We start from the raw sequence: 27,678 nt of genomic DNA, 5'->3' as shown, positions 1-27,678 counted from the left end.
AGTGGGAGCTCTCCCAAAAAAATCACCGATCCTCTCTCCAACTCCAGACCTCCCCTCAACATCTCATACACCTCAACAATGGCTTCTCTCCCGCCTGTCGCTGTCCCCGGGCAACGCCTCGGTCCAATTTCTACATACTCAGCCGGACCAGGCACACACATCCAACAATCATTCATCTACGCCTCCATCGCCGGACCGGTAGTCGCAGACCCAGCCCAGCCAAAGACCCAGACAAAACCAACCCTCAGAGTCTCCCGAACTCTACCAACAAGTAGTACATCCTCCCCTGCACCAGCAGGCACGAAACACCGCTACAACACCCTCCCCGCAGTCGACTCCATCGTCCTGGCACGAGTAACCCGCGTCCAAAAGCGCCAAGCAACAGTCTCAATTCTAGTCGTCACAGAAGACACAACTCAAGACCCAACCCGCACACCCTCCGACAACGACAACGTCGCCGCAATTCTCACTCACGCTGCAAACCCAGAAAACCACAGCAACACCGATGAATTGCGCTTCCAGGCATTGATCCGGAAGGAGGACGTGCGCGCTGTCGAGAAGGATCGCGTCGTCATGGATGAGATGTTCCGTGTTGGAGATATTGTTCGGGGCTCGGTTATCTCGCTCGGCGATCAGACTTTCTTCTACCTCACTACTGCGCGCAACGATCTTGGTGTCGTCATGGCACGCAGTGAAGCGGGCAACATGATGTTCCCTGTCAGCTGGAAGGAGATGAGGGATCCGGTCAATGGAACCGGAGAGTTGAGGAAGGTTGCTCGGCCCTTCTGAGGATTTGACTTTGAATACGCATCCCAATTCAGATCTCGGTTGTGACGGCTTTGGCTTGGGTTGCCATTTTCTGTCTGCGATTGGCTGTCGAGGAAAATCCTTCGTTCCCACTGCAATAAAGCAGGCTATGTCCTGGCCTGTCCTGATGCTCTGGGCAGTGCGATTCACTCATGAGAGCATTCACCCCCTCATGTGCACCAGAACCAATGGACATTGACAAAACTCCACTTCGGGAGACGTCTCTGTGAGCTTGATCTCCGAGTTTTTAAGGACTGTTCTATTGCCGAGTGCTCTCGGGCACGGCATTCGACCTAAACCCAACAACGTCCACATGTCCAGCCAGGTCAAGCGTTCCTTGGTCTATCTGGGACTCCTCCACTTGTACAGGATTCTGATATCCATAACGATTTTTAAAATGAAGATACCCCGCGGAATCATGATTTCAGAATACCATGCAAACAGTTTCTGCCAACATTCTCTCTCCTCGGTCTTCCAACAGTAATCAAGTCTGGCAGGCAATTATGCTTTCTTCGCATAAATACAGATCAACTGGGGCACTAGATATCAAATACCAATCTCAACCATACCAAGCCAGCATACACTCTCCTCGTCCAGTAAAAAGCAACAAAAAGATACCATGTACAATATAATGCCAAATATCCATTTTTAAACCCATCTATCAACACCTATTCTCAACCTATTTTTTCAGAGTCTTCTGCTTCTCGGCATCAATGAGCTTTCTGCCCTGCACAACAAGACCCTTTCGACTCCTCACAGCATCCATATACCTCTTAGCAACATTCTCCTTATCCGCAAGTTCACCCAGATCCTCAAGTTCCTCCTCAGTAGCAGGAACCCAGAAGGGATCCTCATCAAGCGCTTCAAAGCCAGCAAAGATAAGCTGCGGCTGCGCAGCACCGGAAGTCCGTTTGCGGATTTCTTCCGCGAACCCAAAGGATTCCGCGACAGGGAGGAGCGCCAGGATCGTGAAGAAGGGTGTTCCTTCTTTCATTATCTCGGACTGGATTCGGCCTCTGCGGCGGGTAATTACGCCATAGACGCGGCCTAGGACTTCGGCTGTGGAGGAAAAAGAGTGTGTGCGTTAGCTTTTGCTGGGGATTGTGGAACGGGAAGTGGGAGATTGGCTTACTGGTTGCTTGGATCTCACAGCTGTACATTGCCAGCATGATGCGTGGACTCCAGTCTAGGAATCCGGCGGAGATGCCTTCGCGGACGAGTCGAATTGCTTCGCCGGTTAGACGGCCCATGTCTAGTTCGTCGTTGGTGTTTGTTTGGATGGATAGGTCCTCTAGGAAGACGGCGGCGCCTTGCATTGGTTCCTGGCATAGGGGACCTTGGCCGGTTGCCAGTTGGAAGGCGTAGGCGATCTTGTCGTTGAAGTCGCGGACTAGGAGAGCTTGTTGGTTGTCGCCGGCAATCTGTTGCTTGGGGTCATCGACCAGGCTGGGGTGCTTTGTTAATGTTGGGTCAATTGTTGATGTTCTCTTGGTGCACTTACAATTTCTCACAGGTGTTGACTGTGGTTGCGTCAACTAGGATGTTAGGGCCGACTCGGCGAGGTCCAAATGCTGTGATTCGGTCGACGACATTCTTCCATAGCTCTTTGTCTTCTGTGACTTCGTCGTTGAATACCTTCTCCAGTCCCTCGCGGAACATTTGCTTGGAGAGGATAGTGCCCTCGGGAGACTCGCCAGTACCGTCAACGACAGCTGACTCTTGCGCTTCAGCTGCAGCCTCGGTATCGGTCTTACCTTCAGCTTCAGAACGCTTCTCCAGCTGGAGTTGCTTGACGGTTCCAATGTGCTTGGTCAAGTATTCTGTGACGGCTTCTGGCAAAGGAACCACGCGCAGGCGGAGCGTCATCTGCTTGGAAGCAGAGACTGACAAAACACCTCCGCGGCCAAGCTCGGGGTTCTTAGGTGCGGCCATTTCAGGGCCATGGACAATAGTCTCTCGGTAAGGGACGATAGCCTCGCCAGTTTGAATTTCACAGCGGGCGAACCGCTCTCGGAGATCTGTCACGCAACGCTCCAGGTGCAGTTCGCCTGCAGTCAAAATAACGTGTTCACCACTAGGGAGCTGTTCGTACAGGGCACAAGGATCACTCTGTTCAAGCAGACGCAGACCAGTAACCATCTTACCCAGATCAGCTGGATTGACGGGCTCCAGTGCAACGCGAACAATGGGCGGGGTGTTGAGCGACACTCCAGCCAGGTTGATGCTTCCATCCAGGCGGCTGCATAGCGTGCCAGTCTTCAGCACATAGCCGGCAAGACCACCGATACCGAAGACGACACCAGCTGGCACAGACTGCAGGGGCTCGAGGGCTCGACCCATGAGCAGGTACAGATCAGTGACAGTCACCTTCTTGGGCTCGGGGCTTGCATGCGGGTGGGCTGGCGAGAACTTGGGAGGCAGAACGTAGATTTCGTCGCCAACCGAGATGGTTCCTGAGTAGAGACGAGCGAATCCAATAAGATGATCTGGATCTTCCTTCTCCTCTGATTCCGCAGGCTCATCAGTGGTCTCGGTGATCAAAGTAGTATTCTGGAAGACTGTATTCATGCGCTCAAATTCATCGATTTGGTTCTGCTTAGCCTCAGCCTGCATCTTTGCAATCTCCTCGCGCTTGCGACGGGCAATTTCAATGGCTTCGTCTGCAGTCATAGTGCCGCCGGATCGCTTCTTGCTTGACACAAGCTCACTCTCGGGGATTGCGACCATTTTGCTGACGTAGGCTACGACAGGCTCCTCCGGGCCTGTCTTGAAATCAATCATGGCTTTCTTGATATCATCGCTGATGAACTCTGAGCCAGGTGATGTTTTGATCATTTCTGGCAGTCGGGCAGCCTGTGCGGCTGGAGGACTTGGGAGGTATTCAATAACAGACACAAGCAAAGCAGTGGATAGAGGCAACCACTGGGAGAACAGTGTGGTCATGATATTCTTGGGGTCACGAGAACGCAAAATATATGGCGGGATGTTGACGTTCAAAGATTTGGTGATCTTTTCCAGAAGGACTGGGTCTCTGTTCAACGATGAGTATGAATAGAATGAGTAGATTACCAGGTTAATGGCTTACCCTTTGCCCTTGTCTCCGCCTGTGGTGGCTGCGTATGCTGCCCAGATACTATCAAGCACCAACTGAACAAACATGGGCTTTAATGCTCGACCCTTCAAGTGCTTTTGACCCAAAACACGCTTAGTTTTGGGATCCAAGTAATACTCGCCCCAGAGAACCTTTTCCAAAACAGTTCGCTTGATACCAAGCTTCTTCTCATAGATGGCAGCAAATTGCCTAATGGTGAAAGCCCAGCCATCAACGGCACTACCAAAGATAACGTTGTTCTTCTCGGGAGCAAAATATAGATCCTCATCGTCGCGCTCCTCAAATTCGGTCGCCTCCGTAATGCTTTGAGCAGCATCTTCATCCGCAGATTGCTTTCTGCGGTCTTGATCGCGTGTGGCAGAGCTATTGATGCGATCTTCCATGCGCTCACGCCACTGTAAATCGTCTTCCATACGCTCGCCTTGGTAGAAGCTACCAATAACGGCATTGACCTGCTCAAGCAGTCGACTGAGGTGGGAGAATGCCTCTGCAGGGCTCATCTTCAATTCTGTGATCAGACGATCCATTTTGTTGATAACCAGGATTGGCTTCAGCTGCTCAACCCAAGTCTGGCGCAACACAGTCACAGTCTGACTGCACACACCCTCGACTGCATCAACGAGAACAACAGCGCCGTCACAAAGACGAGATGCCGTGGATACTTCACTGCTGAAATCGATATGTCCTGGTGAATCGATCAAGTTGATCAGATATTCTTTAGGCACTGGGGCTGCGTCTGGCGCTGGGCGGCGGAGCATTGAGAAGAACAATGAAATCGCTGAAGACTCCATTGTGATGCCTCGCAGCTGCTCATCTGGACGAGAGTCCAGGTAGCGGATCTTGCCCGCTAGCTTGGGTGAAATGATGCCATTGGTGGCTATAAGACTATCTGTCAACGACGTCTTTCCATGATCCTAAAAGACAAGAAAAAGGATTGTTAGTATTTCCAAAACACACTCGGACATGAATTTTGGTATTTGAACGCCTTCACTTACGACGTGGGCCAAAATGCAAATCTGGTTGGAGTTAGTATAAAGCCTGACATCAGAGTGGGATGGAGGGGCACGCACATTTCTTATGTCCTCGGGCTTCCGCTGCAGGCGGACTAGCTGGTCGACATTAACAACAGGCATCTTGGCTGAGTCTGTCGTCTGTCCAAGTGCTGAATGTTTGAAGAGGAAGAGTACCGGGAGGGCGACTGGATCCGAAGAAAAAAAAGTTGCTGATAAATGGAGTATGCGATGGACCAGGCCACAATTGTGTTTTACAAGGCGACAGACTTGGATATTGAGGGATAATTTTGAATTTACATTAGCTCTACTATTCTCGCTCTTACTCTATGTGATCGCTCTGACAAGCGATTTGGTGACCTATGACGCTGTAGAACCGGCGTTGCATTGACTCATTATGAGTCTTCAAAGACATGCGCTGAGTCCACCATGCGTCGGCGGCCTTCAGTCTGCTAATAGAAAGCTCCCGTATGTATTTTCTGTTGGCAGTTCACTCGTCGTCGAAGGAGAGCTTGATTTTCTTGGGCTTTTTTGCCTTCTTGGTAGGCGCCTTAGGTTGGGCTTCTTCAGTCTCGAGCCTTTTGTCTTCGCTTTCAGTCTTTTCTTCGCCCACAACCTTAGCCTGCTTTCGTTTCCTCTGTCCTCCAACCTCGGTCAGATTGCTCTGTTTGCTAGTAGATTCTGGTTTGTCTGTTTCGCCTGCGAGTTTGTCCATTGGGGTATCATTGTCCTCTTCTGTTTGGCCGCTTTCGCGCACCAAAGTCTTGTAGTCCTCCTTGGAAATCACTTCGTTGCTCTCCTCGTCGACGTAGGTAGGCTCGTCGTCATCGTCGTCCTTGTTGACCTTGAGTCGGGTCGCGCGTACGGCCGGCCGTTCTAAGCGACCGGTGTTGCTGCCATACTGGCCTCGAAGCTTTTGGAGGAATGCGGGCTGCTTCGCATCTAGATTTGACATGAGAAAAGCCTGCCAGAGCATTCGAGCGACATACCATATTCAAACTTGGGGTTGGGGGGCATAATGGGACGTAGTCAATGTTGCAGCTCTGGACGAAGCTATCTTCTGAAGCCTTGTGCTTCCCTTAACCAATTCAGTAAATCATTAGCAAACACACATCCCGACAAGAAGATATCGAAGATCCAGATCTCACAACGAAGAGACAAGTCGCGGAAGTTGCGAACATCGTGAACAGCTCCAGGCGCTAAACCTAAATGGGACGCATCGAAAAGTCCCAAGGAGCCTGCTCCGCGTCAAGTCCTCACCAACCAACCTCTTTCAACCCACCCCAATTAACCATGCTTTGTGCTAGTGAGTGGCCTGCAATCCATTGCGCTTTGCTCATCTTAATTGAAACTATTTTGCTAATGAAAATTCTATCGCAGTCTCTGGAGAGGCACCTCAAGTTCCCGTCGTCTCTCCCAAGAGCGGTAAGTTCTTCGAATCGCCTTGCGCGCACTTCATCTGATAGTTGAACAGGCAGCGTTTTTGAGAAGCGTCTTATCGAGGCATATATTGCCGAACATGGCAAAGATCCCGTGAACGGCGAAGAACTCAGCACCGAGGACCTGATCGACGTCAAGTCGCAGCGCGTTGTCCGGCCTCGACCTCCCACTCTTACCTCCATCCCTTCTCTTCTTAGCGTTTTCCAAGAGGAATGGGACGCTCTTGCTCTTGAAACATACACTCTACAGCAAAACCTGGCACAGACGAGGCGCGAGCTTAGCTCCGCGCTCTATCAGCATGATGCCGCCGTGCGAGTGATCGCACGATTGACAAAAAGAGAGAGATGAGGCCCGCGAGGCGCTTTCTAACGTTTCTGTTGGAGCCACTCGCTCCGCCGGCGCTGGTGATGCAATGCAGGTGGACTCTACGGGCTTGCCCCAGGCAGTATTGGAGCGGGTCGAGAACACACAGGCAGCGTACGTACACCCAATCAATGGGCTTACTGTCATGTATTTCCAGCTAACATGGTTTCAGACTTTCTGCTACTCGGCGCAAGCGTACAGTTCCCCAAGGCTGGGCCTCAGCTGAAGCTATCTCCACATTCAAGCCAACTGAGTCCTCCGATCCTCTTTACCCTGGTGGCCGCGCTCTGTCTGTCAACTCAACCGGTGACTTGGCTCTTGTTGGTGGTGTCGATGGTGTGGTTGGTGTTTACTCTCTTTCTCAAAAGAGTGTGGTGCAGACTTTGAAGACAGACGGACCTGTCACTGATGCGACATGGGCTGGCGACAAGGCTGTTGTTGGATCCTCCACCGGATCTGTCAAGGTCTTTGAGAACGGGGCTGAAGTTGCTAGCTTTAACTCCCACGCTGGTGAAGTTACAGCCGTGACTGTGCACGCCACTGGTGATATCGTTGCCTCTGTCGGCGTTGATAAGAGCTACGTTCTTTACGACTTGGCTACAAACACTGTGGCTTCTCAAATCTTTACTGATGCAGGTAAGAATTTGTTCAGTAACCTTTCCTATCAATATAGAACGCTAACAGCTTTGCTTCAGCTCTGTTGTCTGTCAACTTCCACCCAGATGGTCACTTGATCGCCGCTGGTGGTGCAGATGGGCAAATCAAGATCTTCGACGTTAAGACCGGCGCCGCAGCCGCGGACTATGCGATGTCAGGCCCAGTTAAGTGCTTGTTCTTTTCTGAGAACGGTACCTTCCTGGCCGCAGTGGCCGACAAATCAACTACAGTCTCCATTTGGGATCTGCGCACCTCCAAGGAGACCAAGGTGCTGGATACTGGCAGCCAGATCAGTTCTATCTTCTGGGATTACACTGGTCAATATCTCTTGACCGGTGGACCCAGCGGTGTCACCATTCAGCAGTTCACCAAGTCCTCCAAGTCTTGGTCAGAGCCCTTGCGGAGTGCCGTTCCCGCTACTTCCGTGGCATGGGGATCAGCTGCCCAAAGTGTTGTCGCATTGAATGAGGCGGGTGCAGTCACAGTGTTGGCGGCACAGTCATGATCGGGAAAATAGTGTGTAATTTTAAAGCTGGTTATCTTTGAATGCTCAGATGGTGTTTTTGTTTCCAATATTCTATGGTTCTGTACACGAAAAAGAAAGAAAAGAAAGCAAGTAGGCACACCCATGCTAGCAGCCGTGAAACATGAAGCCACGCCGAAACAGCGAGAATGTGATCAGTCAATCGCTCAGTCGACTTAGTGCTGATGATATGAACACTTTGCTTGCCTGGCAGTTTCCAACGTTTTGATTGATACATGTATACAGATCCTGCACCTGAGACCCTATCTATAAAAGCCCACTCGCCAGCGGATCTGACGATCTTCCTCGCAACCGTCACTGACCCCACCACCGCCTTATTTATCTGGCAGAACAACACCGCCCAGATACTCGAGCATCGAAACAAAGATGGATTCCATTCGGATGCCTCCACCACCTCGTCGGCAGATACTGTATGCCCCTCCGCCATTTAACCAGTATCAGCTCATTGGCCTTGGCATGAGTGGCACTCCAAACCTCCCATATTTGCCTGGAGGGCCCAAGGTACGCTTTCATCGGTAATAAACGGGCGGGGCAACCGTCAAGATCCAGAAGCTCTGCTAACTTGAACCTTCATTCAGCGAACGCATACACCTCACGAGATGTCCGAAGAATCCGACGGCTTTACTCGCGCCGCCTGGAACGAACACTTTCACCCCCCTCAACCTCAGCCTCAGCCTCAGCCTCAGCATCAATCCGTTCAGTTGCCACGCTTTCCCGGGGATGGATTCGACTACCGGAGGCCCGCCAGACCCACGAACAACCCAGAGTTCGTTGACTTGACTCGTGAATCAGAAAGTCCTCCTCAAACTCGATCAGTGGACCTCACTCTGTCCACGCCACCCCAATCCCGCACAAGCTTGCGGTTTCCTCAGGACATACTTCATGTACCCCGAACTAATGCGCAGCGGGAGGTGATCGACGTTGACGCCGAACCAAGCAGTGATATTGCAGACGCTTTGTCAAGCAGTCCTGATGTCCAGTTTGTTGGGGCTACCACCAGACCCAGGCCGCTCGAACCCAGGCCTTACAACGATATATGGTCTCATATGAGTCGGATGGCGGCGAGACCCGAGCCACCGCAAGGACGATCAACAAGACACTGGTATCCTGGGAGTCGATATGCGGATGGAGAAGAGTTTCAGCCAATGTCCATCGGGGACTTTCTGCCCGTAGGACTTGACTATGGGCTCACTGGTTTTTCAATCACACCTTCATTCCCCGCCCCTACATCTCAGGAAAGTTCCAGAGGATCATCCCGAGCAGAAGCATACAAATCACCAGATCCGGCCCCGGAAGGTTTCACCCGCACGCTTTCAGATTATGATGTGGCCATTTGCCCTAACTGCCATGAAGAGTTGGGGGTTGGCGAGGGACCTAAAGGGCAGATCTACGTTTCCAAGAAATGCGGACATGTTCGTATTACCGATTCAAGTCCAAGTTGAGCATTGAATAACTGACCATTTTTCAGGTTTATTGTGGCGAATGCGCTGAGAATCGGTCGAAATCAAAGGCCAAAAGGTCAGGTTCTCAGTCCAAACCATTTTCAAAGTGCCAGATCGCAGGCTGCGAGACATCTTTGAGCAGTCCAACTGCTTTATTCCATCTCTTCCTCTGAAACTTATTATTTCTCTTTTTTTTGTCTTCCCCCCTTCCCTTTATTGCTTTTTGTCGTTTGCTTTTCAGTTGCTGCGTCACACATTTGCATGGTGTTAGGGCCATTTCTTATTCCGTCGATACCCCATATGCATGGAACTGGAGGGCGTTTTTTGTTTTTCAATTTTACGGAGCTACGGAGCTATGGAGCTACATTCTTTTAGATAGGACTTCGGTCTATCAGCCACTCATGAATTGTTTCTATATAACATCTTTCTCTTGTCTCCATGAGGCACTTATTCATCAAACTTCTTCTTCACTGAACTTCAGTACGACTAAAGCGTACTCGGCCGGTCTCTTTAATGCTGTATAGAAACTCTACGAACTATTGTATAAAGTATGAAGTGATCCTTCAGGCAGACTTGAAGTCCTCAAATTGATGCAGGCTTGAGTTTGATGCATAACAGATGTATTTCAGAACACCAAAGGCTTTGACCAAATAGACAAGAATGAAGGAAAATGAAATAGAACCCAGGTCAATAGTACAGTATGTTGCAGTGGAGATACCTGATAGTCACCACCGCGGAAAGGTAACGAACACCATAAAACAGAAAAAAGTCGATCTATACCCCACGCAGATCACCGTGGTATGGAGACCAGATACCACGTACACTCTCGTTCAAACTTGTGACAGGCTTCTTGGTCCGCTTCAACTTCTCTCCGCTTGCCTCCTTGAGGAGATTGGCCTTCTTCAGGATCTCGCTGGGCTCCAGGTTCCGTACACAGACAGGCTTCTCGCGTCCATTAATGTAGAGGCCCTTGATGAGGGGGTGCTTTTGGGGTCGGGGAGAGACACGGATCTCGATCTGGGGGTTTTGGCGGGCAAACTGCTTGAGGTTGTTCTGCAGGAAGGCGCTGTGAAGTCCATTGTAAGTTTCCTAATCTGAAAGATTGATTGGAGATGTCAAAAGAAAGCTTACACCATGCCCCTTGAGCTGCCTCCGGAGTTGCAAAAATGGAAGTCAAGGCGTTTGCATTGTAAGATAAAGGCGCCGGCGCCGTTCTAGATGGGTCAGCGAGGGGCATCCAAAGGGTCATTTAGACAGCAATTGTACACACCTGGGCCGTTGTCGCCGTTCGGATTCCACGGACAGGCATTGTTATCGTTCGTTAATTGTACGTTGTCGATGTATTCGCGGTGGCTTCGGGGCATTTTCTGGTGCACGTGATGAGGTAGGGCGGTGAGCTCAAGCGCCAATAGCGGCTGCAGCGCCAGCTTACACGCTAAGACCAGCGCGAAGCTCTCACTCCTGATCTCAGGCGAGAACTATCTCAAACTTCAGCTTCACCCCACCCTTGATCTGGTTCTCACCAGGTCTATCGTGACAATGACTGACAAACTCCCACCACCACTGTTGGCCTTGTTCCAACCCCGTCCCCCCCTTCGTTATTTGGTTCCAACCGATCCCGCACCAGAGGACTGCAAGAAGAGCACTATCTCCGGTGTCGCTCAGTATCTTGCTGACGCCAAGGCCAACCCCGACGAGATCCCGTACAATGCGACTGAAAGCTGGCTGCAGCGGAAGGCGCGCCAGGCTGTAGAGAAGAAAGAGAATCAGGAAAAGCAACTAACAGAAGGGGTGCAAAATTGTATGTCTCCTCTTCCCTGATCATTGATTATCATGTCACGATACTAACACAATTATTTTTGCTCACAGTCGATCCCCAGAACGATCCCCATGCTCGCGGTGATCCCTACAAGGTTCTCTTTGTTGCGCGCCTCAGCTATGATGTCAAAGAATCCGACCTGGAGCGGGAGTTTGGTCGCTTTGGCCCCATTGAGAGAGTACGTTTCTTTTGGCGGATCTCATTTTTGGCAATTATAATGGCTTACGTTTTGGTTTTAGATCACCCTTGTCAAAGATACAGTATCAGACAAGCAGAAGAAAAAGCCCCACCAAGGCTACGCGTTTATTGTCTATGAGCGTGAGAAGGACATGAAAGGTATCACTGCAACACCATTCCCTTTCTGGCACTAAAATTACCCGTGTGTTCCAGTTTGCGGTAAGATATATTGCTGACACTAGTTATTTCCCTACTATCAGCGGCCTACAAAGAAACAGATGGCATTCGGATCAAGGACCGACGAGTCCTTGTAGATGTCGAGCGTGGACGTACCACTAAAGGATGGAAGCCCCGTCGCTTTGGTGGTGGTCTCGGAGGACGTGGCTACACTAAGGCTATGCCAGTTCGACCCGGTGGTCCGGGATTCAACGCACCATCCGGGCCCGGTGGCTTTGGAGGTGGCTTCCGTGGCGGATTCGGTGGCAGAGGCGGTGGATTCCGTGGAGGTGGTGGAGGTGGTGGTGGAGGCTTCCGCGGTGGTGGTGACCGTTTCGGCGGCCCTCGTGGTGGTATTGGATATCAAGGCGGTCGCAACGGCTTTGGTGGAGGTGGACAAGCACCCCCTAACGCTCCCTCTGGTCCCGGTGGTGGCCGCAGTGGAGGCTTCCGAGGAGGCTTCGGCGGTGGTGATCGTGGTGGTGGCAGATTCGATCGTGGTATTACTGGAAGCAACTCAGAGCCCGTCCGACCCAGAGGAGACGGCTATGGTGACCGTGACCGCCGTGACGACCGCGACGACCGTTACAGAGATCGCCGTGATGACCGCATGGGAGACCGAAATGGCGACCGAGGTGGGGATCGTTACCGGGACCGTGATCGTGAGCGCGGTGGTGGTGACAGGTATGGTGGTAGCAGTGGCGGCCGGGAAGACTATGGCCGTAAGCGACACCGTGAGGATGACGGAGGACATGATGACCCTCGCTCCAGGAGAAGATACTAGGTCTTTCCTTTTCTCTCGGACACTGCCTTTAATCTTTTCAGTCCTGATTGACTGGTGGGTATCACTGATTTGCCCAGTTCTACGGCTCTTCTCTTGCATGGGTAAGGAGTCTATCAACACGCCCATCACATTTCGGATGCATATCATGACCCTGACAAAACATGCCATGTTTTCCAAAACTCACGCGAAATCTGCTTCATGCTACGCTTGGAAGTATTCATTTTCTCCCCTGTTGGTCCACATGCATACCAGTGAACAGATCAGGTGAATATTCATGAACTGCTTGTATTCCCCGTTTTCATATCTTTATATTGCCCGGCGTTGTTCTTCTTCGATTGTGTTTCAAAGTTCCGTTTTTTTTTCTTTGGTCTCACTTTTTATACTGGTCCTGATGGGGGTTTCATTTACTCTCTCTCCGAGGATAAGTATTTGTATTTTAGTCGGTCTTCTGCGCGAAACATGAACTATGGAATCAAGTGACGCCCAGGTAAGACCAGGTAAGAACCTTGATAGGGACTGAAAGCAAGTGACTTGCTAGTCAGATGCAAATCTATGTAATACAACTAGCACCTCTGCACTACGATGTTCAAGGCTCCTGAAATAGTAATAAGTGACTTGTATAGACTTTTTTTTCGACCTGGTATCCAAATCTTATCATAGGCTCATGATCCAGAAGAAGGCCCTCCGGACAAAGACGAGAGAAATAGAGGAATGTAACACAAGTCTTCAAGGTATTTGCAAAGAAAGCGCCCTCACCAAACTCCATAAGATGCCCAGCAGAGTTCTTTTTTTTTCAGCCACACGGAAGCCGAATGGGAAAGAGAAAGAAGAAAAACGGAAAAATCAAGAAAAAGATCCCATCTATGCATCAACCTCCATGCCACCCTGGCTCTCCAGGATCTTAACCTCCTCGCTGCTCCGGGTCCAGCAAGCCTTGAGGTCAACCTTGAACTCGGAAGAAGTAACACCGAACATCTTCATCAGTGTCGTCTGTCGTGAGTCCAATGTCTCGCCCTTACGGCAAACGGGGTAACCCTCCTGGCCCTCAGTCAGCTCAAGCATAACCTTGCCCTTGACGAGGCGAGTGGGAACACCGAGCTTGCGGAGAGCGGGCTCAATGGTGTGGCTGATGGGCTCGTCATCCTCGACGGGGATCTCGCCGGCACGTGCGGTGACCAGGCCGTTGGGGATGGTGAAAGAGCGGGTGGCTTCGGTTCCAGCGCGGGCAAAGTCCTGAGGGCGGAAGCTTTCAAAGTAGCCGATCACTGATTCCGGGGTGCGCGAGGTGAACAGAAGTCCGACGGCGCCGGTGAGGTAAGGAGTGAGCTTGTGAACGTTGGGAGCGGCTTCGCTCTCGGCGTTCTGGCCGAGGGCCTTGGCCATGACCTTGGTCTTTCCGAAGAAGACACTGCAATGGGGCAAAGACGTTAGATTACGTTTCTTAGGTGTGAAGACATGCATATCAATATTTGATATCAGATCTAGCGCCGGTGTTCTGGCGCTTTTTCCGATACGATACTTCATTGCAACGACTGTCTGAGGGATTTCCGCTTACCGGCTGTCACCGAACTCAGTGCGCACATCCTTCAGATAGGTGTTCCGCATGTTATCGACCGCAAAGACGAAAAGATGGTCATATTCCTCGATACATTCCCGGATGTTGGCGTACAGACGGCGGGTCTGCTCCTTGTGATCTTTCTTGGCAGTCTTCGACTCGTGGACGACGCGCGCACGCTTTGAACGAGGCATGATGAATTATGGTAGAATTGGTGAATCAATGAATTCGGACAAGAGGTTGAATGTTTCCCCCACAGACATTTTTTCTTCGCTGATAACCGGATTAACATGGGACCGGGCTTATCCAACGCTAACCTGAATGGGGAAATCAGCTGTGATCCTCAGGGTCAGTTCAACTTCATCTCTCCAGCGCTCTCTGTTTGTTGGTCTTGAGTGTGTATATTCACATTGTTGCCTGCAGAGGCTAAATCTGTAAAATGCTGGATTTTATGGACTACATCCAGCTCTCCTTCGCCGAGGCGACCAACTGGAATCGCGACAATTCGTACTCCTCTCTAACGACCACCACTCAATGTATGTAACTGACATTCAATCCTCCGAGGACGCGACATGTCTGAACTATTGACTAACAAACTTGGCGCAGCAATTCTTGATTTCTCGACTCCGGAACGGTTACGAGTTCATCTTTCTTCGCTATCAACGCCTCATTTCGCGACAAGTTATACCCTCGGCACCGTTGGATTACTCGATGGATCAGTATCCTATCTCTTCAGCACAATCCCTTTCAACAACCTTCCAAGTCGAAGCGCACTGATCCCGCTTCGCAAAATCTCCCCGGGCTATCGCCAAGTTCAGGCGCCAACAGCCCCCGCACAAACCTGGGGATGGGACTCCCTGCTAGACGGCGTGACCATTCCCGGGCTCAAGGAAGGGAACCGCAAGGATGGAGAGAACGACGCAGAAGAAGAATCCAAGCGCAAAGCAACTCTTCTCTACGCCTCTCTTCACCTACCGCCTCCCACAACTCTCTATGCGCTCTTCCTGCGCAGGATCTCAACCACAATGCAACTTTCACTAGCAGTCTGCTCAACACAAGGACCGCCATTGTCCAAATCGGCACCACAGGCCTCAATGCTCACCCAATTATCCCATGACACAGGGAAATACAGTAACGAGTACTTGTTCAGCACAGACAATGCCCTCTTCGGCTGGCGAGGACTATGGAATTTCGGCCCAGACCCTCGATACATACGCGACGATGCGCCGCCACCACTTTCCCTGCTGTCCGCAGGCGCAGAGGCATACTACTCTCCAGTATCTTCACTAATCGGCATGTCCACGGGTCTTCGCTTCAGCACATTACCCGCAGCCACCGAAGTCCCCTCATCACCACGCTCATCATCAACAATCTCAAAATCAAAATGCTCGCCCACCCCTACACCAATCTCAACATTTCCCTATACACTGACACTAACTTTGACCCCAATAACGGGCTCCCTATCTACAACATACTCCCTCCGCGCCTCGCCCAACCTCGCCTTCAGCTCCCGCTTCGGCTTCAATGTCTACAGCTGGGAAAGCGAGATGGTAGCCGGCTGTGAACTATGGCGCCAAACTAAGAAGTCAAAGAACGGCGATGACGACGGTCTCGAATGGGCCCGTCGTAAGATGCGCTTGCATGATATCGGCGCTTCCCTGCCTGGTTCACCGGCCTCCCCGCTCCTAGACGACCCGGCTCGTCCCGAATCCTCCCCTGGCTCCGAGAAGAATGGCGAGGCGGAGGTTAGTGACTCTGTCATTAAACTGCGCGTTGATCAGTCTTGGAATGTCAGGTTACTCTGGGAGGGTAGGGTTAAGGAGTTGCTGGTGAGTGCTGGTGTCGGGTTAGGGCCCGGTTCGTTCTCACCTTCGCCTTCTCTTTCGGCGAGCGGCTCGGCCCAGAGTGGAGGCGGGGGTGCTGGGATGTCGTTCTGGCGCGGAGTTGGCGTGTCTGTGTTGTACTCGTCTTAGATCTACGCTATGTATGCGTTATTGCTTTACTATGGAGTATTCATGCTGGGACGGCTGCACCGCTGTCGAAGCGACGATTATGTGGTTTCAAGATATACTTTCATCATTGTACATAAGATTCATGACAATATATGTGACATTCCAAGCTTTTTATCTCTACCTGGTGCCTGCTCCCCAGAGCTATTTGCTCTTATCCTAGGGTACTGCGGGGTATTAATTTATTCTGAGATACCCTTAGATGCGGGCGTTGATGATGTCGACGACTAAAATAGTTATTAGTATCAATTGATATTTCACTTTGCGGTGTGTAAATCAACTTACAGGCAGGCTTCAAGCTGGCGCCGCCAACAAGGAAACCGTCAACGTCGGGCTGGGTAGCGAGCTCACGGCAGTTCTTCTCGCTGACGGAGCCACCGTAGATGACGCGAACGCTGTCAGCAGCCTCAGCAGAGATGGTCTCGCTGAGCCACTTGCGGATAGCGGCGTGAACCTCCTGAGCCTGCTCAGTGGTAGCGACCTTGCCGGTACCGATAGCCCTAAAAAGCCGTTAGCGATCTTCCAATGCATTGATACAAAAGACGACGAGGTAAGTTCATACCAGACGGGCTCGTAGGCAATGACAACCTTAGCCCACTGCTCCTTGCTGAGCTCCTTGGCAGCAGCATTGAGCTGGCGGGTGACGACCTCGATGGTCTTGTTGGCCTCACGCTCCTATACAAAAATCGGGTGTTAGCGGGATGGATTTACAGAAGCAATAAAGTAATAGCCGGCATTGTCCCGATGTGGGTCATCGGGACGAGAATAAAACCGGGTGTAAATGACGTACCTCAAGGGTCTCACCAATGCAGAAGATGACGGAAACACCGCCCTCAACGGCAGCCTTGGTCTTGCGGGCAATGAACTGTTCGATGCAAGTTAGTGGGGGTGTGTTCGTTGGTTTAGATTTGCAGATGGTTGAGCCTCCAGGGAACTGTATATATGCATACCTCGTCGGTCTCCTTGAGGATAACACGGCGCTCGCTGTGGCCAATGACAGCCCAGTCGATCTTGGTATCGCGGAGCTGCTCAACGCTGATCTCGCCGGTGAAAGCACCGTTGGGCTTGTCGTAGACGTTCTGGGCAGCAACGCCGATGTTGGCGTTGGCGAGCTCACGGGTCAGGGTGAGGTAGAGGGCGGGGGGAGAGATGACGACCTCGGTGGAAGAATCGAGCTTAGCGTCGTTGAGGTTCTTCACGATGCTGGTGATGCTCTCGGCAACACCGTTCCTGTATAGAGTCAATTGCGCGTTCTTTCGCAGATGGCGTGACGATGGAGGGGTATCGACACGGAGCAATGAAGCTCGATCTGACATACATCTTGAAGTTACCACCGACGAAGAATTGGCGAGGCATGATGTATGTGGAAGATAAAAAGGATGTAGAAGAAGGATGAAGAAAGTTGGTACGGAGAAGAGAGTTAGAGGGGGAAGTAGAATTAAATGGAGGGGCAGCTCGGGCTGTCGCCTGAAATATCGGGCCACAACTATGACATAACCGATCTGAGGTCCAAGCCAGAGGCATCTGGCCCCATCGAACTATATGCACGTCGGGGAAATGTGGAAGTAAATGTCTCATTGCTGTTCACTAAAGTAAATGAACGTTATAACATTATACTATGTATGCATTCTATTCAGAGCTAATCATGTAGTCAATATAGATCGAATAGATCTCTATAAGCATCTAGCCACACATTTTATAAGTACTTACAACCATTCTCTCATTCATGTTCATCTAGTATCCGAAAAGTGATAATTTGACAACAAACAAATGGCCCATTGAACATTTCCTCCCATGACAGGTATAGTGCCACCCAGATTCAGTTTAGGCCGAGCAAGTCGAGATAATTGCACCCAAGACATACATTGCGCGGACAGGAATACTTAAAAAAAAAACCACTCCATAAAAAGCAGAAGAGGGAAAAAAAACTCTGGAATCATTCAGGCAGCCTCTCTCTGGTTCTTAACTGCACAGCGACAGGTGCAGCGACAGACCGGGGTAACAGTTTCACTTACGGATTGACGCTGCTCTGGCTGAAGGGCTTCAACATATGTTCTCTTAAGTCTCTTCTCGCGATGTTCAATATTTGCCTCACGATTATCAAGCAATTGGCTTCGTGTCTCATTGTCACTGATCGGTTGCATTCTGACACGTCTTCCAGACGTAGACCTGTGTGATCTAGCCCTATCAAACTGCTTTGGATCGGGTGTCTTTACTGCAGGCACTTCGTAATTCCCGCGAAGAGGAATGCTTCTCTCTTGTCTGCGATCAAAACTGTGACTATCTGGCTTTCCTCGGGTGGGACTTGGGGCCCGGCCACGAGGGCTGCCAGGTTGAGGAATGCCAGGCTGTTGTCTAACGTAAGGTCGCCACGGTCGTCCCTCTTGATTACCGTTGTACGTGGATTCCGAGTCTTCGCTTTCAGAGGTTTCTTTAGATTCCTCAGAAAGGTTCGAATCCGCGTATTCATCGCTGCTGCCATGGGATGACCAGTCTGACGAATTATCGAAGCTCGTCTCGCTGCGGTTGATAGGGCCAAGGACTAAACCCTCCATAGCAATGTCGAAGCTGGTTGACTTATCAGGTGCCACAATCTGATCTCGCTTTGTCCAGTGACTCGTCTCCATGCCAGGACCCGATGGTCTGGCCACTGGGACCCCGACCTTCGATCTGGTATACATCTGATTCTTTGGCATTTTCAGAAGAATGACATTCATTTGGACTGTTTCGCATTCTCCATAGCGAGCATTAGGGGCCTGAGAAGGCTGTGTGATCTCTTTGGCGTAGACAAAGGTCCACTCAACTTGTGGATGCCTGCGACGTTGTTCGCGTATCAGTTGCATGATATGCGCTCGTTTGTCATTGGATGATAGATTTTGGTACTGTTGCATCACAGACTTCTTGCTGCCTCGCTTCTGCACGAGATAATGGAGTTCATGTTGGCTGCATTTCATGTCGATTCGTTCCGCGCGCGTCCATGGTGCACTTTGCCCTGGGACAGGGTCCGCTTGGGAGTAAGTGTACCCCTCGTACTCGTAGGCGGGACGATTTCGCTCGAAGTTGCCTGCAGAGCTTTGTGGGAAAGAATAAGAGCGGGCGTCGAGCTGTTTTGGCTGGCCCAGACTTTCACTATTGTTTTGAGGCTGCTCCAAAGGGCTGTTGGCAATATCACATTTAGAGGGAGTCATAGTTTCGATGTCCACCAGATATGAGGTTTGAGATTTGGATTGGAAAGGAGAAAGGAAAGAAAAGCCTTAGCATATTTCATAGCAAGAGAAGTCTGAACTTGCAAAGTTCGTTTCTTATAATGATTCCATGACCGTCCTCTTTGGTTGAATTCGTATTCTGTCAGCCTCCCAAGGCTTTACCCGGGCACGACAGCCTCATTACAAGCCCATCGCCAGCCAACCAATGAGGTGAACCTAAACAACTTACTTATTTGCCCGGGTATGGCAAAGCATTTATTTTAACCTATCTGATTCATTGTTGTCACTACCCCTCTGCCCTTTGAGGCATAGTTCCCAAGATGGCCCTGGGGGCCAATCCATGTTCTTTAGTCTTATGATCGTATCGTGACACACTATAGATATTAGGCAGCTGTTAAGCGCAGAGAGCGCAGTGAAAATTCGTATCTCATGGACGGCTCTCTGTACCGCATGGTTCGCATGCCCAGCCGCACAGTGAACATGATCATCGGGCTGAAGGATCGTGTTCTCCATAATATGACTTTTAGGCTGGTGGATCACCCCATATGGCAAACTGCTGAGAAAGCTGTATCACAGATTTGGGGTATACTCTGAGAGGATCCTACTAGCCATTGAGCGGGTTAAGAAGGAACGCAGATATCATTGGGAATAGAGTAGCCTGCGGAAACAACCAGTTTCCCAAAATACTCTATAGACCGCATGATGCTAAATGCTGGAGCCTCGAAAGCCTTTATCTCTCATTGGAGTTTGAGTCCAGCTCCGCAGCTAGTAATGCGCGCCTGCAAATGTTGAAATATGGGCCAGTTGGAATAGAATTTAGGAGATTTGAGAAGGCAGAGTGAGAAAGGGGATTGGTAGGCAATAAGAATCTCTGTCAAGGAAATGCTAAAAAACAGGCAAGGTAACTAAGTCCAAATGAGGCTTGGAACAAAAAGGCATATGCCACCCAGGTCATCAATGGCGTAGAATAAGAGAGTCGTAATCATCGTCGAAGACTGTCTAGTCTTGCTTGAAGGTCATCATCGCTCGTATTGCCAGCGCCCCCACCGCCCCCAATAGCCTGAGCGACCCGCGTCTCGTTTGCAGGGGCTTTTTGGATATCCGCAGGTGTTTCACCCAACTTGGAGTATGTTAGCTGAGATGCACTTATCAAGGCTCGGGGGATACAAACCGAAAGGTTCAAATCGACGCCGATCTCATCCAGAACTTCCTTGACAATATCTTCGCCTTCCTCTTCTTCGCCTTCCATTCCTGTAGCCTCGTCGATCGCATCGTCCATCATCTCTTGCCGTTGGTCCATAACGTCGTTCTCTCGTTCGAATTCCATAGCAATTCGTTGCAGCGCCGGAAGATTCATTTGTCTGTTCATGCTACCCAGAAGCATCGTAGCCCCCTTCATGGATTGCATCATCTGTTCATTGCTTCGAACAGTCTTCAAGGTAACAACAGTCAGCGCATGAGATAGAGGGGTAATAGATAAGACCTCGGTCGTACCTGAATGCGGAGAGAGATGGCCTGTAATTGCGTGCGCATTTGATAGAACTTTTGGATGTATCTGTTGTCGTTCTCGATTAGCCATGGCCATTGCGATCAATGAATAGCTCTGGAGAACCGACCTCCGTGTCCGGACCAAGTCCTTGGCTTGGATCTTGCAGGCTCCGACCTGTCCATTCTTCGCGCTCTTCTTGATATCTTGCACCAGTTTTTTCTCCTGGTTCTCTAGCTTCACGCGCTCTCGATCCAGCTCACGCTGTGTTCGGTCCAAGGCACGCTGATGTTTGCGCAGACGCTCGGCGGGCGTCATACGCTTGCCGAAAGCCCATTCGACAATCTAAGAGACATTGAGTGAGAAATCATACAGTGATTGAAGGCTTTGTGTAGCTTACATTCATAGTAGTAGGTAAAGGTGAATAGTTAGGTCGGGTTGGAAGGTGTTCACAGGTATACAAACAGGCAAGGCAGTGACATCAAGCGGGTAATATTACCGTTTTGTTACTGGATTACCGGGTCACATGGCCGCTAGTCCTCTTCTGGATCGACGTCATGAAACCTTGGAAATCATCTCAGCAGCAAAATCAAAACATCTATCTTTCTTGGATGGCTTTTTTCCACCAGATATTCAGCCATGAGTCAGGAATACTATCCCGGTGAGGGCTCCTCGCGAGCTAGCTCGTCCAGATTCCCAGGAGAAGAGGAGATCCCTGAAAGGAATCCGTTTTTCCCCCCGCCGACTTACATGACTGTGGGAAGCGGTTCGACCTCGGACAGCGCCACAGCTTTGATGACTTCTTTGAACCAAGATTCTGGATATGGAGGCAGCATTGCCGGCGAGAGCATGGAGGACGATCCGAACGCCGCTTGGCGTGCGGGATTGATGGAGGACAGACCGACCCCGATACATACACCAACACGTCCTGGAGAATGGAACCCTGCGGGTAAGTGATTCGAGGAGAGGCATAATTGTCGCTCATCCAGAAACAACATGAACTAACGCGTATTTTCTTTACAGCCGAGCACGAGAAGCAAGTCGTTGCTAGCCATGTTTCCCAGCTTTTATAGTACGTTGAACCTGTCGCAAACAAATTTGTGAAATAACTAGGCTCACTTTTGTCAACAGCAACTCAAACCGAACTAAGCTTGGTCGCGCAATCTCCCGGACTATCGACACTTTGAGAGAACTCCAGGACATGAATCGCCAGTGGCCCGCCCACTACCCTTCCGTACAGAGCACACCCTCCTCCGCCGGAGACAGACCTCAACTGCAGCATACTCACTCGGAGGTTGGAAATGATGACGGCAGACCGAACACTCCGCCTCGACCGGACCTGAGGCGCGCAGCCACACTGGGTGGTGAAGATCTAGCGGAATCCAGTGCCGCAGCCCAGCGTCGCGTTCCCACCGAGCCACGATTGATGACGCCACAAATTGCGCAGGAGTTTTCTATTTTGAAACTTGATCTCAAGCTCGGTGCTCTCTCTCAGGCCGAGCTGGTGCATTCCTTGGAAAAAGCTTCGATTGCTTCGCTGCTGGACGGCAAGATCAGCCAAAGCATGAAGCATCTGCTCTCATTGCGCGACAGAATCGAAGATACTTCAAGTAAGGTTTTGATTACGGGAGACTTGAATGCAGGAAAGTCAACATTCTGCAATGCTCTTCTGCGCCGCAAGGTGTTACCAGAGGACCAGCAGCCTTGCACTAGCATCTTCTGCGAGGTTCTCGATGCTCGCGAGAACTCCGGCATTGAAGAGGTCCATGCTGTGCACAAAGATACGCCATACAACCGCAACGACGAAAGCAGCTTTGATGTTTATCCTCTCAGTGAACTCGAGAACATTGTCATTGAAAACACAAAGTACATGCAGTGCAAGGTCTACGTGAAGGATGTGCGGACCATTGACGAATCTCTCCTTAACAATGGTGTTGTCGATATCGCTTTGATCGATGCACCAGGATTGAATTCTGATTCTTTGAAGACCACAGCTGTCTTTGCCCGACAGGAGGAGATCGACGTTGTTGTGTTTGTTGTCTCGGCTGCAAACCACTTCACTCTTTCTGCCAAGGAATTCATTTTGAATGCCGCCCACGAAAAAGCTTACATCTTTATGGTGGTCAACGGATTTGATCAGATTCGCGACAAACAACGATGTGAGCGCATGATTTTGGATCAGATCGGCAAGCTCAGTCCTCGCACGCACAAGGAGGCTGCTGAGCTGGTTCATTTCGTTTCGAGTAATGCTATACCTGTTGCGCCATCTTCTTTCTCGGAGTCTGGCTCCGGGGGTGGTGACGGCGGTGGCTCTGATCCTCATGATGATGACGATGATAAGAAAGACCCTAAGGGCAAGGGCAAGGAGAAAGAGAAGCTCCAAGATTTCGAGAACCTTGAAGGAGCTCTGCGACGATTCGTTCTCGAGAAGCGTTCTCGCTCCAAGCTTGCGCCTGCCAGAACTTATCTTCTCAATCTCTTGGCTGACCTCGGATCTCTTGCCACCGTCAACCGTGATGTTGCCCAAGCAGAGCTCCAACGAGTCACCAATGAATTGGCAGAGCTTGAACCAGCCTATGAAAATGGCAAGAAAAGGAAGGGAGAGCTTGCAGAGGGTGTCAACAAGGCCATTGATGAATCCTGTGATGATGTCTACAACCACACTCGTTCCACTCTGACCGACACTATCACGCGTGTCTCCGACGCAGACTTGGGTGTTGAATACCCCGGCCTCTTCTCGGCATTCCAATACGCAGAAGACTTGAAGTTGGCAATGCTCGATCAGATTGCTTCATCCGTCACTAACTGTGAGGACTATGCCCGGGAGAAGACAGTTCAGGGAGTTGGTTTCATCCAGAACATCGGCATTTTGCACATTGGTGAAGACAAGTTCACTCCACTCAATTTCCGTGCGGATGCGATGTTCCGTCGTGGCCGTCGCCACACCTTCGGCCGTCAAGTTGACACTGAAGTTGAGCTTTGGGATTTCTTTGATATTGCCGGACTCTGGGAGCGCCAGGAGAAGATGGCAGGAACCGGTGTTGCAATGACCGCTGTCACCGTTCTTGGTGGCAGGGCATTGGGTGGATTCAGCTGGGTGGACAGTGCCTTGAGTGCTGTCAAGGTCATTGGCCCGAACAACATGCGCCGAATGTTCCTTCCCAGTCTTCTTGCTGCTGGTAAGTTTTGATTCTTATTCTAACTCATACATATTTACTAACCCTCCACTAGCCGTCCTTACCGCTGCTTACGTTCTCAACTCTATCCCATCTACTCTGCCGCCGCGTCTGTCACGGAAGATTGCCGCCACTCTCAATGAAATGGACTATGTCCACTCAAATGCCAACCGAATCTCGACTGAGGTTCGCCGTATGCTGCGTATGCCTGCTGGCAACCTGCAGACCAGTCTTTCCCAAGACATCGAGGACCTCGGCAGACGCAAGCAAGAAGTCACCAAGATCAAGCAGGAAAGCGATGTTGCCACTAAGTACTTCTCGAACCTGTTCCGGGAGAGCACTGACAACCGCCGCTCCGTTGAAACCCTGGATCTTGATGCGCCTCTGCCTGGTGGAATGGCTGCCGCAATGCAGTAAACCATCCATTTGCGTTTGTACAACTACTGATGATCTCCACGAACTTCCTTTTCTCCCCTTTCTTTTCCATAACCTTGTACAATTTGCATCTTTCACTTTCTCGTTCTCCTTTTCTTTTTTTCATAATCTGCAGTGTTCCTCTGCGCAGGCCCTATAACCATTCCTGTCTTGGAGTTTATTTGTCTTCGTCGGCTTTTCTTGTCTTTCGCGGCGTGGCGGTGTGCATCAGAGGAAGTGTGCAGTTCTTATCCAAGATTCCCATCTGAATTGAAATCGCGTTGTTTTGCTACGAAGCTCCCGTGTTCCTCAATCTTTCTTCCGCCCAAAATACCCAGCCTTTAGAGGCTGACTCCTGCACGTAGAGCTCGAGACTGCAGTTCGCACGTCCATTCATTCCTCTTGTCATCGGCCTGTTTCTTGTTCAGGATACTTTAGCTGTTGTTCGTGTAATATACTGGATGATTCAATGAATAGCATTATCACTGCCAAATTCGAGATATCACTCGCTCAAATCAATAGATAGACCAAAGAAGGCGCCATTCGCAATGCAATGCCATGTCATGCCGTGTTTTCGCCAGTAAAGAAAATACAGTGGAAAAAGAAACCAAGCCTCACCACACATGCCCATCGAACATAAGTCACTCATCATCATCAAGTTTAACAGGCTGCTTCCTCGTTCTCCGTCCAGATGCCCATCCAATATCCTCCAATTCCCGTACCTCCCCCACAAGCACACCGGCCCTATCATTTTTCTTATTGGACACCTTGCCAGCATTTTTCAGGAACTGGGCCCTCATAGCTGCAGCATCGGGATCCTCATAATCCAGCTGTGTCATTTGCGGTTCCTGGTTTTCCTCATCTTCCTGCATATGCACCGGTCGATCATGAAGGAAATCGAAATTCCCACCACTGAGCATTGACGATAGACTCTGTTCGACGCGGCTGTTGCTCCGAGATATCGAGTTGTCTCGTGTGGGGTTAGCGCTCTCAATTGCGCTGCCCAACCCGTCATCATTTAGTGTGTCGACTGAGCTGGCACGTGAAACGGCCGACGGGCCATCTAGCATTCGATTTGAGGAGGCGCGGCCGAGCAGGGGTTTGCGCTTTCGCGGCTGTGGGAAGCTACCGTCTTCGTTTGTTGGTGTGCTTTCGGATTGTTGGCGTGACTTCGCTGCTCGGGCTTGTTGGAGGAGTCCACTTAGGGCTGTGTCGAGTGCCGATGGGCCCGCTGCTGGTGCTGGGTCTGCACTTGGCGTTGGTTGTCTTGAGTTCCCTTCCTCTGTCGTTGGCTTGTCGGGTGCATTTTCTGGGGATGGAGAGCGGGATTCTGGGACTGAAGGTTTCGGGGCGTCATCTTCGAAGCCATCGCCAATGACTGGCACTGTTCGGCTTGAATCGGTCCTCTTCAAACCTCGCTTCTCGATGTTGAGTTTTGTTGATATGGTGGAAAGGTTAGGTGGAATACTCTCTCGTTGTTCACTGTCGTCAAGGGGCTGTTTTCGCTTTGCAGATGCCGCTGTAGATTTACCTGCGCTGCTAGAATTTTGAGATGTTCCACGTCGAACAAGATATGGCTCAAATGGCTTCTTCTGGCCAGTTTGTATAGATATCCAAAGCCAGTCGGCGGACACTGCCGGAACTCCCCATTCAGCAGTGTGTCGCAGTTTGTCTAAACTCGCTGTTTGAGGATCGTTGCAAATGAGAATTGATGCTTTCTCTGTGAGGTAATCACCATAAGTGGCGCCCATTAATACAACCAGTTTGCGCACATGTAGAAGATCGATGCCTCCAAAGCCAGTAGAGCATACCCGCATTCCCGAGAATCCTAACTTTGTTAGAGCAATTTTCTTTCTTGGATTCACAGATATCCTTCCTACCTGGTATGGGAAACTTCGGGAAAGGTGTGCTTGCAACATGGGACTCCGGTGGGACAAAAGCCTTTGTTCCGATGCATCTTTCCAACCACATTTCAGTGACAACCTCACATTCAAATGCCAAATCATCCGTTGAAGGGATGTCTGACCTGGGGGTTTGGTATGGCACCATGATGTATAGCCCATGCCCTGTCTTTGGGATTCTAGGGCTAGAAAACTCACTCAGCGAGTTCACGAGTTGGGCCCCGTTATAGGTGAGATGATCCCGCAGAACGCTTGTCTAGGGAGTGTAAGCTGAAGCATCGGTAGGCAAATTATCTGAGGACAAACCTGTTTGGTAGAGAATCCTTTGATGAAAAAGTACGTCTCGTGTAAGAACCCATTGTCTTTTGAGGGTTTCGCGGGCTTCTGGCTAGTCTCCATATTCTCAGAGAATGTGGTTTCACTGGCAAATGACTGATATGCCTGTATGACAGGTTTGGGACCCTCGGAGCCTCGTCTGTGGGGTGTTGTTCTTGGTCCATTTGCTTGAATATTGTCGAATCCCGTTCCCACGATATCTCCCCAGATGCTTTCGTTCTGGTCCACAAGTTTGGTACTTGCGATCCTGCGTAGTTTTCTAGGTCGTGGGTTCATAGGATTTTCGTTTGTGGCAGGGTTGTCCTTTTTAGATGGCTCTCTCTCCATTGGCGCGGTTCGATTCCATGAGCCTAGACCTTGTTCAGCTGGTGGAACCAGCGGGTGATACCTCTCTTCGCCGAGGATCATTCCACGCTCGATACTGTCTGTAAACCACTTGACTGAAACGACTTTGATGTTCCATTGTGTTGCGAATTTATACTTCTCGCCCTCCGAGTTGCGCGCAATAAGATGGGTCACGGATTTGGTCAGGTCTTTTCGGTATTCAGCGCCATTCTCTTCTGTGGTCTTCTGCATGTATGAACGGAAGGGAACTGCAGCACCTTGGTTAGCATTGCTCCAGGCGCAACCATGGCAATTGGCCACTCACGATCTGAAAATCCAGTGATGCAAATCTTGAGTCCATGTAACGTGGACAATTTATATTGGATTTCCAGCGCGTGGATGTCTATATCCTCGCCCTTTGTCCACGACTCTCGAACAGCCTCGATCCAGTCTGGGTTCATAGCCACCACGTCATTTCGTTCTCTTGCGACAAATCGGTACTTGTCACTGTTTGTATCACCCACGAGTAAATGAGTTACATCCGAGGTAAGGTGGACACTGTGCATCGCGCCCATTTGTTCCGCCATTTGGGTCAGTTGAGTCTGCGCAACAAACATGCGAGTTAGCCTGTCCTAATGGTTTTGCGGGGCGATTGAACCTTCTATGACATACCCGTTGCTCAATTTGAACTGACGTAAAGCAAATGACTACACCCGTCAGAGGGTAGTCTTTGTCTGTATGGTCTGTTAGCAAAGCAAGTCCGATTTGGGAGATTCCAGGGACTCCACGTACTCAGGGCTGCCATATCTGCCATTCTTCATGGTCGCAAAAGTCAGTCTGCGTCAGAAATAGCGTCCTTCTCGAGACGTTTCCACGATTGGTTGTTGGGATCGTTGGCTT

The 27,678-nt window shown here is 50.5% G+C and overlaps 14 protein-coding genes across 14 annotated transcripts; 6 read left to right on the top strand and 8 right to left on the bottom strand.

Moving 5' to 3' along the window:
- Positions 1 to 78: 78 nt before the first annotated feature.
- Positions 79 to 789, top strand: N7511_006211 (exosome non-catalytic core subunit CSL4; the record flags this gene model as incomplete). The annotated part of the gene is made up of 1 exon (XM_057128588.1): positions 79 to 789. The coding sequence occupies one exon, from the start codon at positions 79 to 81 to the stop codon at positions 787 to 789; it is 711 nt and encodes a 236-aa protein (XP_056983144.1).
- Positions 790 to 1,486: 697 nt separating this feature from the next.
- N7511_006210 (GTPase RIA1) lies at positions 1,487 to 5,052 on the bottom strand (the record flags this gene model as incomplete). The annotated part of the gene is made up of 6 exons (XM_057128587.1): positions 1,487 to 1,866; positions 1,940 to 2,253; positions 2,309 to 3,838; positions 3,893 to 4,833; positions 4,915 to 4,935; positions 4,990 to 5,052. The coding sequence occupies 6 exons, from the start codon at positions 5,050 to 5,052 to the stop codon at positions 1,487 to 1,489; spliced, it is 3,249 nt and encodes a 1,082-aa protein (XP_056983143.1).
- Positions 5,053 to 5,419: 367 nt separating this feature from the next.
- On the bottom strand, positions 5,420 to 5,946 carry N7511_006209 (DUF4604 domain-containing protein; the record flags this gene model as incomplete). Its single annotated transcript, XM_057128586.1, has 2 exons — positions 5,420 to 5,871; positions 5,919 to 5,946. The coding sequence occupies 2 exons, from the start codon at positions 5,944 to 5,946 to the stop codon at positions 5,420 to 5,422; spliced, it is 480 nt and encodes a 159-aa protein (XP_056983142.1).
- Positions 5,947 to 6,222: 276 nt separating this feature from the next.
- N7511_006208 (WD repeat PRP19 family protein) lies at positions 6,223 to 7,894 on the top strand (the record flags this gene model as incomplete). Its single annotated transcript, XM_057128585.1, has 6 exons — positions 6,223 to 6,235; positions 6,310 to 6,354; positions 6,404 to 6,684; positions 6,710 to 6,846; positions 6,905 to 7,368; positions 7,428 to 7,894. The coding sequence occupies 6 exons, from the start codon at positions 6,223 to 6,225 to the stop codon at positions 7,892 to 7,894; spliced, it is 1,407 nt and encodes a 468-aa protein (XP_056983141.1).
- A 266-nt stretch (positions 7,895 to 8,160) lies between these two features.
- N7511_006207 (putative RING finger domain protein) lies at positions 8,161 to 9,548 on the top strand (the record flags this gene model as incomplete). The annotated part of the gene is made up of 4 exons (XM_057128584.1): positions 8,161 to 8,343; positions 8,369 to 8,434; positions 8,512 to 9,345; positions 9,402 to 9,548. Coding segments are annotated over 4 exons (1,230 nt in total), but the record flags the coding sequence as incomplete, so codon positions are not given.
- Positions 9,549 to 10,149: 601 nt separating this feature from the next.
- Positions 10,150 to 10,684, bottom strand: N7511_006206 (mitochondrial 54S ribosomal protein mL43; the record flags this gene model as incomplete). Its single annotated transcript, XM_057128583.1, has 3 exons — positions 10,150 to 10,441; positions 10,507 to 10,589; positions 10,646 to 10,684. 3 exons carry the CDS (start codon positions 10,682 to 10,684, stop codon positions 10,150 to 10,152), a joined length of 414 nt encoding a protein of 137 aa, XP_056983139.1.
- Positions 10,685 to 10,914: 230 nt separating this feature from the next.
- On the top strand, positions 10,915 to 12,371 carry N7511_006205 (U1 small nuclear ribonucleoprotein 70 kDa; the record flags this gene model as incomplete). The annotated part of the gene is made up of 4 exons (XM_057128582.1): positions 10,915 to 11,176; positions 11,245 to 11,372; positions 11,434 to 11,530; positions 11,632 to 12,371. 4 exons carry the CDS (start codon positions 10,915 to 10,917, stop codon positions 12,369 to 12,371), a joined length of 1,227 nt encoding a protein of 408 aa, XP_056983138.1.
- An 861-nt stretch (positions 12,372 to 13,232) lies between these two features.
- Positions 13,233 to 14,120, bottom strand: N7511_006204 (ribosome assembly factor MRT4; the record flags this gene model as incomplete). The annotated part of the gene is made up of 2 exons (XM_057128581.1): positions 13,233 to 13,779; positions 13,927 to 14,120. 2 exons carry the CDS (start codon positions 14,118 to 14,120, stop codon positions 13,233 to 13,235), a joined length of 741 nt encoding a protein of 246 aa, XP_056983137.1.
- Positions 14,121 to 14,365: 245 nt separating this feature from the next.
- On the top strand, positions 14,366 to 15,899 carry N7511_006203 (mitochondrial distribution and morphology protein 10; the record flags this gene model as incomplete). The annotated part of the gene is made up of 2 exons (XM_057128580.1): positions 14,366 to 14,462; positions 14,533 to 15,899. The coding sequence occupies 2 exons, from the start codon at positions 14,366 to 14,368 to the stop codon at positions 15,897 to 15,899; spliced, it is 1,464 nt and encodes a 487-aa protein (XP_056983136.1).
- A 234-nt stretch (positions 15,900 to 16,133) lies between these two features.
- Positions 16,134 to 17,291, bottom strand: N7511_006202 (triose-phosphate isomerase TPI1; the record flags this gene model as incomplete). Its single annotated transcript, XM_057128579.1, has 6 exons — positions 16,134 to 16,162; positions 16,221 to 16,435; positions 16,498 to 16,610; positions 16,726 to 16,800; positions 16,886 to 17,165; positions 17,254 to 17,291. The coding sequence occupies 6 exons, from the start codon at positions 17,289 to 17,291 to the stop codon at positions 16,134 to 16,136; spliced, it is 750 nt and encodes a 249-aa protein (XP_056983135.1).
- Positions 17,292 to 18,147: 856 nt separating this feature from the next.
- On the bottom strand, positions 18,148 to 19,123 carry N7511_006201 (uncharacterized protein; the record flags this gene model as incomplete). Its single annotated transcript, XM_057128578.1, has 2 exons — positions 18,148 to 18,290; positions 18,328 to 19,123. 2 exons carry the CDS (start codon positions 19,121 to 19,123, stop codon positions 18,148 to 18,150), a joined length of 939 nt encoding a protein of 312 aa, XP_056983134.1.
- A 1,000-nt stretch (positions 19,124 to 20,123) lies between these two features.
- N7511_006200 (ESCRT-III subunit protein DID4) lies at positions 20,124 to 21,033 on the bottom strand (the record flags this gene model as incomplete). Its single annotated transcript, XM_057128577.1, has 4 exons — positions 20,124 to 20,573; positions 20,636 to 20,696; positions 20,758 to 20,972; positions 21,028 to 21,033. 4 exons carry the CDS (start codon positions 21,031 to 21,033, stop codon positions 20,124 to 20,126), a joined length of 732 nt encoding a protein of 243 aa, XP_056983133.1.
- A 233-nt stretch (positions 21,034 to 21,266) lies between these two features.
- On the top strand, positions 21,267 to 24,220 carry N7511_006199 (mitofusin; the record flags this gene model as incomplete). Its single annotated transcript, XM_057128576.1, has 4 exons — positions 21,267 to 21,576; positions 21,651 to 21,699; positions 21,759 to 23,806; positions 23,859 to 24,220. The coding sequence occupies 4 exons, from the start codon at positions 21,267 to 21,269 to the stop codon at positions 24,218 to 24,220; spliced, it is 2,769 nt and encodes a 922-aa protein (XP_056983132.1).
- A 638-nt stretch (positions 24,221 to 24,858) lies between these two features.
- On the bottom strand, positions 24,859 to 27,592 carry N7511_006198 (uncharacterized protein; the record flags this gene model as incomplete). The annotated part of the gene is made up of 6 exons (XM_057128575.1): positions 24,859 to 26,045; positions 26,098 to 26,374; positions 26,425 to 27,047; positions 27,104 to 27,380; positions 27,451 to 27,512; positions 27,571 to 27,592. The coding sequence occupies 6 exons, from the start codon at positions 27,590 to 27,592 to the stop codon at positions 24,859 to 24,861; spliced, it is 2,448 nt and encodes an 815-aa protein (XP_056983131.1).
- Positions 27,593 to 27,678: the final 86 nt, after the last annotated feature.

This window comes from Penicillium nucicola (genome assembly GCF_028828085.1).
Source record: "Penicillium nucicola strain IBT 29836 chromosome Unknown utg000006l, whole genome shotgun sequence".
NCBI lineage: Eukaryota > Fungi > Ascomycota > Eurotiomycetes > Eurotiales > Aspergillaceae > Penicillium > Penicillium nucicola.
The sequence above is the reverse complement of the archived record's forward strand: the minus strand, read 5'-3'. Positions and strand labels throughout refer to the sequence as shown.